Source organism: Drosophila busckii, chromosome X (genome assembly GCF_011750605.1).
Source record: "Drosophila busckii strain San Diego stock center, stock number 13000-0081.31 chromosome X, ASM1175060v1, whole genome shotgun sequence".
Classification (NCBI taxonomy): Eukaryota; Metazoa; Arthropoda; class Insecta; order Diptera; family Drosophilidae; genus Drosophila; species Drosophila busckii.
This window is the reverse complement of record NC_046608.1, coordinates 7,575,429-7,588,272: the sequence shown is the minus strand read 5'-3', so window position 1 is coordinate 7,588,272 and position 12,844 is coordinate 7,575,429. Positions and strand designations below refer to the sequence as shown.

Below are 12,844 nucleotides of genomic sequence, written 5' to 3'. Positions count from 1 at the left end.
AGTTTTGATTGCTATTTTCGCTTCGGTTCCTGCCACTTGCATCACCTCATCATGCACATGCAGCCTTGCAACAACAACATCTTTGCTGCTGCTACTGCTGCTGCTGCTGGCTGTGCGGCCTTTTGCCAGTTGCCATTTCTTCTCATCAACATATCGTCGTTGCTGTGGCCGCAGCAACAGCAAAGTGTTGCCAACAGCAGCAGCAGCAAATGTCTGACATATCCGTTTCCGTTTGCTGCGTTAATGCATTATGAAAGCCACACACAGACACAAACACACAAACAGTTAAAGTGTATGTGTGTGTGTGTGTGTGCATAGTTACATTAATATGCGCAACTATGCGCAGCTACTTCTTAGTTATACAAACTGCTCGCTTTGCTTTTGTCTAACAACAATGCAATTGACAAAAAACTGTGCAAAATGATAAAAACTCACACACACACATGACTGCGCGTTTGTGTATGTGCGATAACATTGTTGCTCAACTGATGATGGCAACAAAATGAAAACAACAAAATATGCGCCAATGCTTGGGGTATTCATAAATTGCGCTGTTTTGTTTTTTAACTGAGTTAAAGCGAAAGTTCAATGCTGGTTACAAATTTAGCTGCACTTAATTCATTTATAACTTTAGCTTAACTTGACATACAATACTGATTGCCTATTGCGGTCTTATTTGCTGCAATTGCATTTGCTTGTTTCAATAAACAAAAATGCATTATGCCTTTAATAAGCAAAACACTTTTGCTGCCAACTACTGTGACCGTCAACTCGCTCGAAGAGTCCAGAGCCTCACCAAAGTGCTCTCTGTGTGGTGTGCTGGTGGATTTTAAAAGCATTGCGGTTGCCAGACCACAGTCAACAACAGGCAAATGACCGAGCATAATAAAATTCATCAAACCGTCGTAAACCAACTGCAAAATTTTTGATTGGCTAGCTGAGTGGCCAAAGGGCATTTTTTGCTCTCACTCGTTGTCGCTTTTGCCTTTTGTTTTACACACACACACACACACACACACAGACTGTTGGTTAGGCCAGTGCAGCAGAATTAAATGACAGCAACATGAGAAACATTGTTCAATACCACATTTTAATTTATTTACTGCTGCCTAAACACATGTGTATGCGTGTGTGTGTGTGTGTGATGACTTTGTTGTTTAAATAGCAAACAGTTGCAAATTGATTTACATATTTGCATTTCACTTTGCATTTATTTTAATACAAAAGTATCAACGCTTAAAATAATTTACTACCGCCCACTATCTCTGGCTGCAGCAGCAGCTAAAAACAAATTTAGACTGCCAAAGCGCTTGGCACTTGCATTAATAATAACTTTTTGGTTTTAGCTGTGTGTTAGCTGTGGGCCAAAGTTAAATTGTTGAGCTCTGACGTTGCTTAACTTTGTTAATTTGCACTTAAATTTAGCAGCTTTTGGTTTTAACTCAATTGTGCATAGCGCAGTAGACTGGGGCCTGTCAAACTGACGCACGTCTGTCTGTCAAGCTGTCAATGCATGCAGCGCGAGCTTTTGTGTGACATTTGGTCAGCGAGTCAATCAATCAATCACAAAAGCAGCAGCAGCAGCAAACGCCTCAACAGTTACAAACTGAGGCCGGCAGCAGCAGCAGCAGCAGCGTTTGTTAGCCGTGGCAAAAAGGATTTAACAACAAACAGCAAAGAAAAGAAAGGCAACAAAACAATGAAGTTAAATATGCTTTCAATGCAGCTTCAGTAGACAGACAGACAGACAGACAGAGGGCAAGTTGACCGTAGCGAGCACAGTGTGTCTAACATTTGATTGCTGTTGTTGTTGCTTGTCTGTTGTTGCTGTTGCTGTGGCTAAAAAGGCGCTTTGTCACTGCTAACCGCAACTGTCAGTGGCATAGACAAACTAATTAGCCTCAACACAAAATGCGCCAAGATTCCTCGCTGTGCGTTTGTTTGATTAGCAAACTTAATGAGCTTGTGCCTTTGCCTTTGCCGTCGCCTTTGCTTTTGCCTAACAGTTAATTAACAATTCCTTTGAATATTTGCTAGCATATTAATGCAAATATTATTTTTTTTGTTTTAAAAACTTTGCTATTTGCATTTACAACTGGCAGACTTAATTGCAAATAACACTTGCATACATTTTTTTGCTGCTATTAATAAATTTGTTGCTTTCATTTATTCATATTTTTTTTTTATAAATAAACGCAGCAGCAATAAATGATATATATTGAAAAATGATTGAATTAAACGCTTTGCATTTGATTTATGTACATTGTTAACTGGCTCAGTGGCTTGCTGTGCGAATAAAAATAAATCAAGATTAAGCGCGCGGCTTATTTGCAGCATATAAATAACTTTGGCAGCAAATTTGAGCCGTTGAGCGAATATATTTTATTTATTTGCCAACTTTTGCATAATTTTATGCTCATTATGGTCACACACACACACAGACACACAGACAGCCACACAGTCTGTGGCCAGTCTTAACTACAGCAAGCCACAGCAGCAACAGCAACAGCAACAGCAACATGTTCATGACTTTGTTGTGCAAACATGCAAGGGAATATGACTGAATGCTGTAGCCAGCGAAGCAGCAAATCCCTTGAGCTTGGACCTGCTCGCTGTTGTTGTAGTTGCTGTGCTTGTGAATGTCGATGGCGTCGCAAAAGCTTTAATTACTTTGATGCATGATTTTCCTGCCATTTGCAATTTGTAACTGCTATAATGAGCAGACAGAGTCAGCAAGCCACAGAGCCAGCTTTATTTAACCTGACACACAAACACGCACACACACACACACGCACACATGCAGCTGTGTTTTACTGTTATACATGTTTATTTGATGTGTGGTTTGGTCTTGCTTTGCAGTAAGGACACGCACAGCGGCAATTCCCAACTGGATTGCAATTGAGCAACTGTTAAAATGGGTAAGTGAGCGTACACACACACACACACATACAATACAATGCCAGCACAATATTGCAATTCCTTCTGGGACTTGCTACTAAATTCGCATTTCTTGCTTAACAGACACGCTACGGCTGCGGGGGCCGCCGTTTAAACGCCCCAACAATCCAAATCATCCCCAGCATCCGCGTCATCCGCAGCATGCGCAGGTGCACGCACAGATCCATCATCCAGCCATGCCGCAGACTCAAGAGCCGCTCATTGTGGTGGAGGAGTCCAACTTGCCGGAAGAGCTGGATCCGGAGAGCACAGAAACCTCAAATCGCGCCAGCTTGGACATAGATTCACCCGTTAATCCCTATTTGCTGTCGCCCTGGCGCGATCCACGCGAGGCACGCAAACATTCGTTGCCATCGCAGCAGGTCACCGATGGCATCACCGCCAGTCAGGTGCGTCGTCTATCGGAGCGCGGCGGCGAGGGCAGCGGTCCCTCGCCCAAGGAGGCTGCATTCTTGGCCACACTGTCACAGGCGCCGGCTCCATCTGGACGGCGTCATTCGGTGGTCACCATATCGAAGGTGCCCACCACTTTGTTTGGACGCTCGCGGCGCGAATCTGTCGCTGCATATCCCTCGTCAAGCGGGTAAGTTGGCCTGGTCTTGAACTTTACGATATTGAGCTTTGCTATAGGCAATTTTAATTGCATTTAATTAATTCAGATCTAGTTTTATCAGCGATTATAGAGCATAGATTCACTTTATTTACGACATATATATACTATATATTCTAGCAGATTGCAGATTGCTTTATTTGCAATATTTACGATCTATTGAATTATTATATTACGATATTTCATACGATCGACATGAGGCAATTTTATTGATTCTTGTTGATCAGAATTACTTACAATATACATGATATAGCGAATTATTATATTCACTATAGTACTAGTAGAACTTCTTCTGTTATCATTTATATATTACGATATATATAATATTATCACGCTTTTTTTCAAGTCCATTGTACATTGCTTATTTTTGCTTTAAATGTTTAGTTTAAGCAGCTACTGCATGTGATTTGTCTATATCTATATTTGTATATATCAGATATAAGATAAATGTTTACTGGTGTTACGATCTTCACTTTTCAATCTATTACACATTGCATACGATATTCGATATATTGTTTTACGATATTAAGCTTGCTTTGCGCATTTTCTTTTATTTTATTTGAATAATTTATGTTACTTAATTAGTCTCTGCCTTGCCAATTTTAGCTCCAGCCGCGTGCTGAGCTCCCGGCGTGAGAGCAATGCCGGTCCACCGTCTACCGATCCGATCGGTAGCATACACAATCTTCAGCTTGATATTATGGATGATATCCACCTTCAGTCACGTAAGGCGCGGTTGAAATTGTGGAACTCCAGCAGTGAGAAGGTGTGTGAGGTCCAGACGGTCGAGGAGGCCGGCATCGGCGCTCCAGGCAGACGCTACACAAATCGACGCTACTCCGAGTGTCCCCCGCCGGGGATGGGGAGTGCCACGCCGTTTAGGCGTGGCTCCGAGCATCCACAAGGTCACACGGTCCATCATGGACCAACTATTTCGCCCCAACCAACAACGCAGGCAAGCACCTCAACCCGTCGCAAGAAATCAGGTGGCGGTTTGGGCATATTGGGCAGTCGCAGTGACCTTGCTTGCATCTTTGGCACCATCACTGGCGGAAGCAACTGCAGTGTTGGTGCTAATGGTGCCATGGAGTCACGCCCAGATCCGGATGGGTCCTCGAGCTCGTCGGCTGCTACTGGCAATTCTGCCAGCAGCCCTTTTCTAAGTAATACTTTTCAACAGGCCGCGCGTGGACGCACGACCAGTGCCACGCCCACTCCCAGTGGCATACAGTCGGCCAACTTGCTGCTCGACCCGAATGCAGGCCGCTCCACACGCTCAAACAGTTTCGATGTATCGATCTTGAACAACGCCAAGCAGCTCGTCTGCGATGCCGGGGACAACAGCTCGGCCGCCATATCCGGTTGGTTTGGCAAGAAGTCGACGCCGTCGACGCCGCAGCGCAAGAAGAGCATTCGCAGCAAGAGCACCGCCGTCGCTTTGTCCAAGGATGTGCTGGAGCGCCTGCAGAAGAAGGATGCGCTTGGCGGCGATTCGGGCAAGCCCAAGCTAAAGCCACGCAGCAAGAAGAAGAGCTGGGCCGATGCCACCAAGGCCAACATTGTGGATGCCACCATGCTGGGCACCGCCATCGAGGGCTTCTTGCGCAAGAGCTCCAATGCTGGCATGAGCGCTGCAGCCGCTGCTACCGGCTCTGGTCCGTCGACCTCGGCCGCTGCACGGCAAGCTGCCGCCTCCAAGGGCGCTGTACCCAAGGAGGGGGGCGCCAGCACTAGCTCCGGATCATCACGTCGCAGCGCACGCGCTTCGGCCGCCAGCACGGCTCAATCGCAGGCTGGCCGCGCTATGCGCTCTACCTTGAATTGGTTTAGCCGCACGGATGATGAGGATGATTCCAAGGACACTTGTGACGCATCCCTGTGCTCAGCACTGAAAGACCTATTTGTCAAATAGGGAACGGGGAAGGGCCGCAAAAATTAATGTGGCCCCAAGCGAGTAAAAGATTAAAGGTGAGTAGAGCAAACTAAGTCGCAAGCCCAAGCCCCTAACTCTAATTAGCAGTTGGCATAGACCCAACACAATAAACAGAAACAGCTGCTTTCGTTAACAGTCCCTTGATCACTAACAGATCCATGCTGCTGTTAATAAGGCGCACACTGTTTTCTCTCATTGCGCTGTGCTGCTAACTTGAGCTTAACATTTTCTGTTCGCTTAACATTTACTGCAGTTCTAACATAACATTTCTCTCTCTCTTGCTCAATTTGCTTGCAGCTCTGACTCACTTCACACTTTCATTCGTTTTTATTGATGGACAAAAGCTGAGTGGTATGCAACAGGCTGCACAGCGAAATGTAACGTACAGTAGTACAAGTAAAAATTTGATACAATAACGGCAATTGATGATGGTGAATGAGGAGATAATGATAATGATAGGGTTAAGCGATTTTGATAAAGATAATTGACTATGATAAGAGAGTATAAGCAAATTTTATAAGGCAACATTCCAGGTAAGTTTATTTGTGATTTTAATGCAAAAGGGCAGGGATATAATAATTGGTTGGCAAATGTGGAAACCGATTGACATACTACTACAAACATATTACCTTCAAGCATAGTGACCTACATAGAAAACCATACTCAGACATAATATACACATACATATAAATATATATTATATACCATTTTATTGATAACCAAAGAAATCATAACATATATATTTACATACAATGCGTATTTACATTTTTACAAGAAGGGAGGCAGAGCTTAGGAAAGCAGCGGCGAAATGCCAAGAAAGGAGTTGACGACACATGTATTTTTCTAAATGTAAAACGATTTTAAACACGATTTATAAACCGAAGCAACGGAAATTATACATAAACTTATAACCATTTATATATGTTTATTGAAAGCGCAAGCAGCAGTTACCAAATATCAGAATAAACATATTAAACGGCAACAATTGCATATGTACATATATATAAAATATATATATTATATATAACACATACACAAGTGTAAAACCATTTTGAATTGGCAGCTAAAATTTGTCAATAATTTATACAAGAGTCGCAGTCTATTTAGCGCTCTTGACGCTCTTAAACTTTAAGTGTCTATATATGTGTGAGCAGTTATAAAATACGAAATGAGCTTACAATATATATACACAAGTCTCTGACAAATAATAATCTAATACAATATACAAATTTTGAACATAATACAATCGAAGAGCAACCTTATGAAAATATATTAATCCCACAACAACTTATGAACCATAAATAGCCAAATTTACATCCCTCTTACATCCCATATATATTAACAAATATGAATGTCTTTTAACATTAATATACAATTGCTGGCCCGCACAAATTACGCAAGAAAAATTCAATGGCAACAAAGGAAAACTACATTAAATATATTTTTAATGCAGTTTGGCAATGAGCAACAATGAGTTTTAGCAAATTTGGAAAGCAACAGGTTGGTTAAAGCAATTGGTATATTAACAGTTGTGTGTGTGTGTGTGTGTGTGTGTGTGTGTGTGTGTGTGTGTGTGTTGGTTATACGCGTTTAAGATTTGTCAATTCGTAAAGCAAACAAATATAAACAATAAAAATATTGAACTATATTAATATTCAATTAGAAGTTAAGTATTAAATTTATTGATTTGTGTATGGATATACTTAGTAAATTTTGAATCTTGTTGTTTTTAAATGCTTACAAATAAGCATACAAATGTACACAATTTATTATATGTGTAGCTATAGAGATTAACTATCGTGTTTCAAACCGATAAACGTAACCCAAAGTTAACTTTTAAAATATATTACACATTTAAATTCAAATAACCAATATACATGTCTAAAAGTAACTTCAACTATTTACACGTCAATGCGATCGCTATTGGTCCTTAAATAAATATACAAATAATTATACAAGAATATTCAAAATATACTTACAAACATACAAATATGCATTACATATATAAATGTTTAAACACAATATTCTATTACGTTTTACACTTCTTGCTGTCGTTGCGCTTTATCTTGCCGTATTCTATAACTTTTTGGCATTTTTGTGTGCAACAAAAACTCTAAGTTTGTTATATTTTTGATAATTGCATTTTACTCTTCGTGTTTCATTCTTTGAGCAACATATTAATATTTATATGTCAAACACGTACCATATGCTTTTAACTGACCTACCTATAGTTACTAAATAACTCTAAATAATGCAATACAATTAACTACACGTAGTGTTATTATTATTATACAATATAAATATATATATACCTGTTAGTAAATAATGACTATAAAGCGGTGTCCTATCAGATGTAAAAGCACAAAGGCTTATGAAACTAATACCTGGCGCATGCCAAAGATTAAATATTTCCACAAAATAGTTTTCCATTGACAGGTAATTCAAATGCAGATTATGTGTTGATGTTATCTAACATTCATGGCTGCTCTGTTATTAACATGCCATACTAAGACACTGTCTGCTAACAGCTTCGGCTGCTTAACAGCTCCGTCTGTGTAAAGTTTGCTTAACAGACAGTTTGCTCAACAGAGGCTGTATGCTTTGATTTAACATTAACAGGGTATTATCCAGTCTATTGCTAATTCGCACGAATGGCATTGGCATTTAATAATTAGCTTAGCCTGCAGTTTGTTGTTAAAACCAAACAGTATTGTTAGCCATGTGCTTTGTTCCGTAATCTAATATTATTGCCTGAGCTTTCTCTTGCATGGATTTGAATATAAATACACACAACCATACACACACACACACACACACACAATTATTGTGTGCATTATAATGGATGCAATTAATTGCAATCAATTTAACAAAGGCGGCAAAGCAATTTCATCAACTTACAGCTTAAAACTTTCCTATTGTCAGAATTTTGCGCTTTTGCACTAAAGATTAAGCGCAAGTTAATCCAACAACAAAAGGCAGCCAACTTGATTGCTTTTCAAAACATTCAGAACAAAGAGAGCGTCAAGCAATTAATAATAAGCATAATGCATAAGCATAAGGGAATGCAAATAATAAACTACTATTTACTATTATTACTAATTTCAATGTGCTTCTTGAGATGTTTCTGTTTCATTGTTGTCGTTGATTAAATGTTAACTTTAAGACTAACTAGCCACCGATGATATACACAAATATAAACAATATATATACAACTGTACACCATACCCGTTAGGGCATATTCTTTTTTTTTTTTTTTTTTTTTTTTTTTTTTTTGAAGAATTAACTGAAGACGATTCAAGTTGTTGCAGTAGCAAAAGGGAATTTGAGGAATGTGAAATCGAGTTGAGCAGTGACAATTACTTTACAATATTAAAGCATACAGAATTGCAATATATATTTAAGTAAACAAGTCACTAAGCTACTAGCAAAGAAACAACGACAAGCGCAGCAAGTTAAGCAACTGCAGCTGTTCGCAGTGGAAAGCAATAAATATTAGTTAAAAGGCTTATAAAATGGATTTGGCGTCAGTTGTGGGCAAAACGCGAACAGTTCGGCAAATCAACAAAAGAAAAAGAAGAGAAAAGAAACCACTAAATATTGTTATACAAATATTCAAGCAGTTTATAGCAATGTAAGCATGAAATATTATTATACAAACATATTCAAACAGTTTATAGAAATGTAAGCAAGCAAAATGAAATGTGTAAATTGTTTGCTATTAAAGCCAAGTTAGCTATGTGTGTGGTGGTAAGAGCAAAAGCTAAACTAAATTACTCAAGCGTAGTAGAAAATGCATATATAGCGCTACTACACTATATATATATTGATATACTATAATTGATAGTTTTTTTTTTTGTTTTTGTTTTGAACGGTGTTGGCACCCGGGGGAAAAGTCGAGACAACTACGCAAAATAAATTAGTGAGTATTAAATATAATGATAGGAAATGAAAGAGAGAAGAGAGAGAGAGATGCTGCCATGGCATATACAACTATGTATATATGAATTGCATATGCTGGCACATAGGGTAATGTTAGTTGTACCTATGTAAATATGTGCGCTCCTAGAGTGAATAAATCTATAAAAAGTACAGTAGGCAAAACGAATGTTTATGTAGTTCGCATGTAAGGCATAAGAAAGAGAAATATATATGAATATATATTAAAAAAACAATTGAGATACAATTCCAAATGAAACTGAATGTAAAACAATCATATGATGACACATAATGTACTAAGCCAGCAAACAATATGCAAAAGAAAAATTCAAAAAAAAAAGAAGAAAAAAAAATAACCAAAAATATTTAACAATATATTACAATATATTATACTCAAAGTTTGAAAATGAAATATATACAACTTATATACATACTCAAAGTCAAAGTTCGTGTGTGTGTGTGTGTGCCATGTGTGTGCGCAGGCTTATGTGCTGTACATACATATATATACATATATAGCAGCAGATATTTCTAGTAGCAGTCTTGGGGCCTCTACAGTTTTAAAAATGTATAAACGGCAATGTGTGTGTATATGTGTTGGCATTTATTGAGTAGTGCACACACACACACACATACAAATATGCAAACATATATTAAATACTTATTTAACCAAAATAAATAGTTACATGTTATATGTAAACAAATTTGTCACTTTATTTCGTGGGGCATGGGGCACGGGCATGGGCGCTTGCAATTTGGCATTAGTTTATTTTCGGCACATGATTAATGATATGCAAGTGGCGGCGCCACAACTTCAATATCTATGGCGGTCATAAATCAAATACGCTACAAAGTATGCAGCGCAAATTCGGCATCAAATGTTAATATGCAACGCTTGACTGCATTTCGCAACGACCAAGACTAGAGCACTAAAACCCGCCAACGAGTAGTCAAAGTTGCAACTTGCCATAGCATGTCATGCATAAAATGCTATGCCATAGCATGTCATGCATAAAATGCTAACGCTTCGATTGCCGCCACAGCGGCCAAGTTTAGGCATGAGGCAGCCAGAACAGAGCTGAGCTGAACTGAACTATGCTGCTGGCTGTTTGGTATCTATCGATTCGCTGGCACAGGTAAAAAGGTAAAAAGGCAGCAGCAGCTACAGTGGGTGGCTGTTTGGTTGGTTGGTTGGCTCGCAATGATATAGAAAGCGTATGCGTATTGAAAACCATAAGCCCCAAAGCGAAATTTCATATTCTGGCAAACTGTTGTTTACCAATCAGTTATCAGTTTGCAAGTTGTGCATTCACAATGTTTGTGATATGATGACTCCCGCGCACATGGCCGAGCATAGAGCTACAGTTAGAGAGTGGGCGCGTGAATGCAACCATTTGGTTTCGCAGTTAATTAATACAGAAATTGTAACTTAGCCTTGCAGTGTGCGTTGGCTGCTGGCTTTACCATTTGGCATTTCGACTTGCATATAGAGTTACGATTAAAGCTGCAGCATTTGCTGGCTATGCTGTAAAATGTTAATGCTGCCATTAATTTTTTACCACTATAAATTGCGCATAGTTGTTTTTTTGTTGTTTGTTTTAACATTGCATTTAATTAACTAAGCTATAACTGCTTATCACTGCGTATACATATTTTTGTATAAGAGTTTTGCATACTAAGCGCAGCTACTACGCTTAGCCGTGACACACTTCGCGCTGCTTAGCTGCGACGCAAACCCAAGCAAAGCTCCACATGAGCAAATCGCACTCAACATGCCTTGGCCTGTATACACCGTTGTTTTTATAAATGTAAACAAACTAAATCTAAACATATGCAGATTTCTTAAACAATTTTTCATTTCCAAGAATTTGCGAGTGAAAATTCCATACGTGCTTAGTGCACGTATTCAGTGCAATGCATATGTAAACAAAAAAGCAAGGGAAATTCTTGTCTCTTGTCTCTTGTTTGGGGCAACAGTCTTCCCTATGGCAACGCAACGGCAAATTGTTTTTAGTTGTGCTCAAACGCTCGTCACTGTAGGTTGCTTCTATAAAAACACCTTAGTCGCCAACGCGCTACATTCCCCGTTTATATTTTGTAAGAAACCCCAGCGATTTGTTATTGTTTTTTTTTTGTGTGTTTCTCGTCTGAACTGTGACTGTGGCTGTGACTTACAACAAGTGTTTACTTTATACGTAAAGAATTTGACTGTGGTTAATTGCCGCGTATTTTATTTTGCTGTGAAGTAAAGCGTGCAGGCGATCTCATATTGATTGTTCATCGCGTGTTGAAACAGCTGTCGACAAGAGAAAAAAAAATAAGGTGAGTGCCCAAAACGAGCGTCGCTCTCAGCGAAAGCTTTGCCTTTGGCCAAAAGAATCAAAGAGACCAATAAAATGTATTAGGGCAAGACGTTCCAAGAAGCTGCAACCGGTTATCGTAATTTGATTTGTTTTATCACTGCCGAAGGTCGTTACAATGATACTCTAATAAGCAGTTATCTAGAAATAATGAACATAAAGATAATGTTAGGCAAATAAAGCAAGCTATGCAATTATCAGTTGTATATATAGCTATAATTATTAACTGGTAAATAAAACAATAAAAATCACGAGAGTGATGCGTGATTCGCGTGATTTTTTTATATTAAAAATTGTACAAAACAAATCAATACGTATACGTAATTTTGAATATTTGCTGCAGCGTATTTAAAAGTCGCATACATCTCACTAGCTATTAGTCATACTAGTATTAGCTTTTTGACACTGCTGGCAAAGCTTTTTCTCACATTCTTTCAATTTACACTAATTGAGTCGCTGAGCTGCGTGACGAAAGCCCATAAAGCACATTAATGTCGATTTTTCATATTGGAAAAATCTCATGCACTGCTGCAATGTGTTAAGCAATTAATTCAAGTACAGTAAATGCTGTTTGTTCATTTTCATTTGCTTAACGAGTTTTAATGTTACGCTTGCATGCTAATTTTTTAAATAAATACAATTAACAATGTTCAATACTATGTATGTGATCAAAGCTTTTTGTTTTGTTTTTGTTTTTTCAATTTAGTTAAGTTGCACACCCAACAAAAAAATAACTTTCTGCTCTCGAATTCCGGGCAGTGCCTAAATCGTAGGCAACAGCATTTTGTATGGTATATTAGCAAATATTCGAACCAGTGAAGAATCCTAAGTGCGTGCTAATCAATCCAACAAATACATAAGCTCATTAAAGTATTTCTTGAGAAAACTAAGTTTCATCCAACACTTCAATTCTCTAAGAGGGTTTCCCAGCTTGTGTTGTTGTCATTCAAATAGAGATAACTACGTCAATGGCTTGGCTATTAAAGTCTATTATTAGCGATACTTAGTAACAACAATGGGCGATAGGTATTGTTATGAATGAAACAG

The 12,844-nt window shown here is 38.7% G+C and overlaps 1 protein-coding gene across 1 annotated transcript in view; it reads left to right on the top strand.

Annotated features, from left to right (window-relative positions):
• The window catches only part of LOC108606838, a 31,089-nt gene extending 24,868 nt beyond the window's left edge, over positions 1 to 6,221 (top strand). The window contains exons 2-5 of the mRNA XM_017997331.1: positions 2,860 to 2,918; positions 3,022 to 3,541; positions 4,175 to 5,536; positions 5,799 to 6,221. Of these exons, the coding sequence (XP_017852820.1) occupies positions 2,915 to 2,918; positions 3,022 to 3,541; positions 4,175 to 5,480 (1,830 nt within the window). The 5' untranslated portion in view covers positions 2,860 to 2,914 and the 3' untranslated portion in view covers positions 5,481 to 5,536; positions 5,799 to 6,221. The remainder of the gene's footprint in view (positions 1 to 2,859; positions 2,919 to 3,021; positions 3,542 to 4,174; positions 5,537 to 5,798) is intronic.
• The last annotated feature ends 6,623 nt before the right edge of the window (positions 6,222 to 12,844 follow it).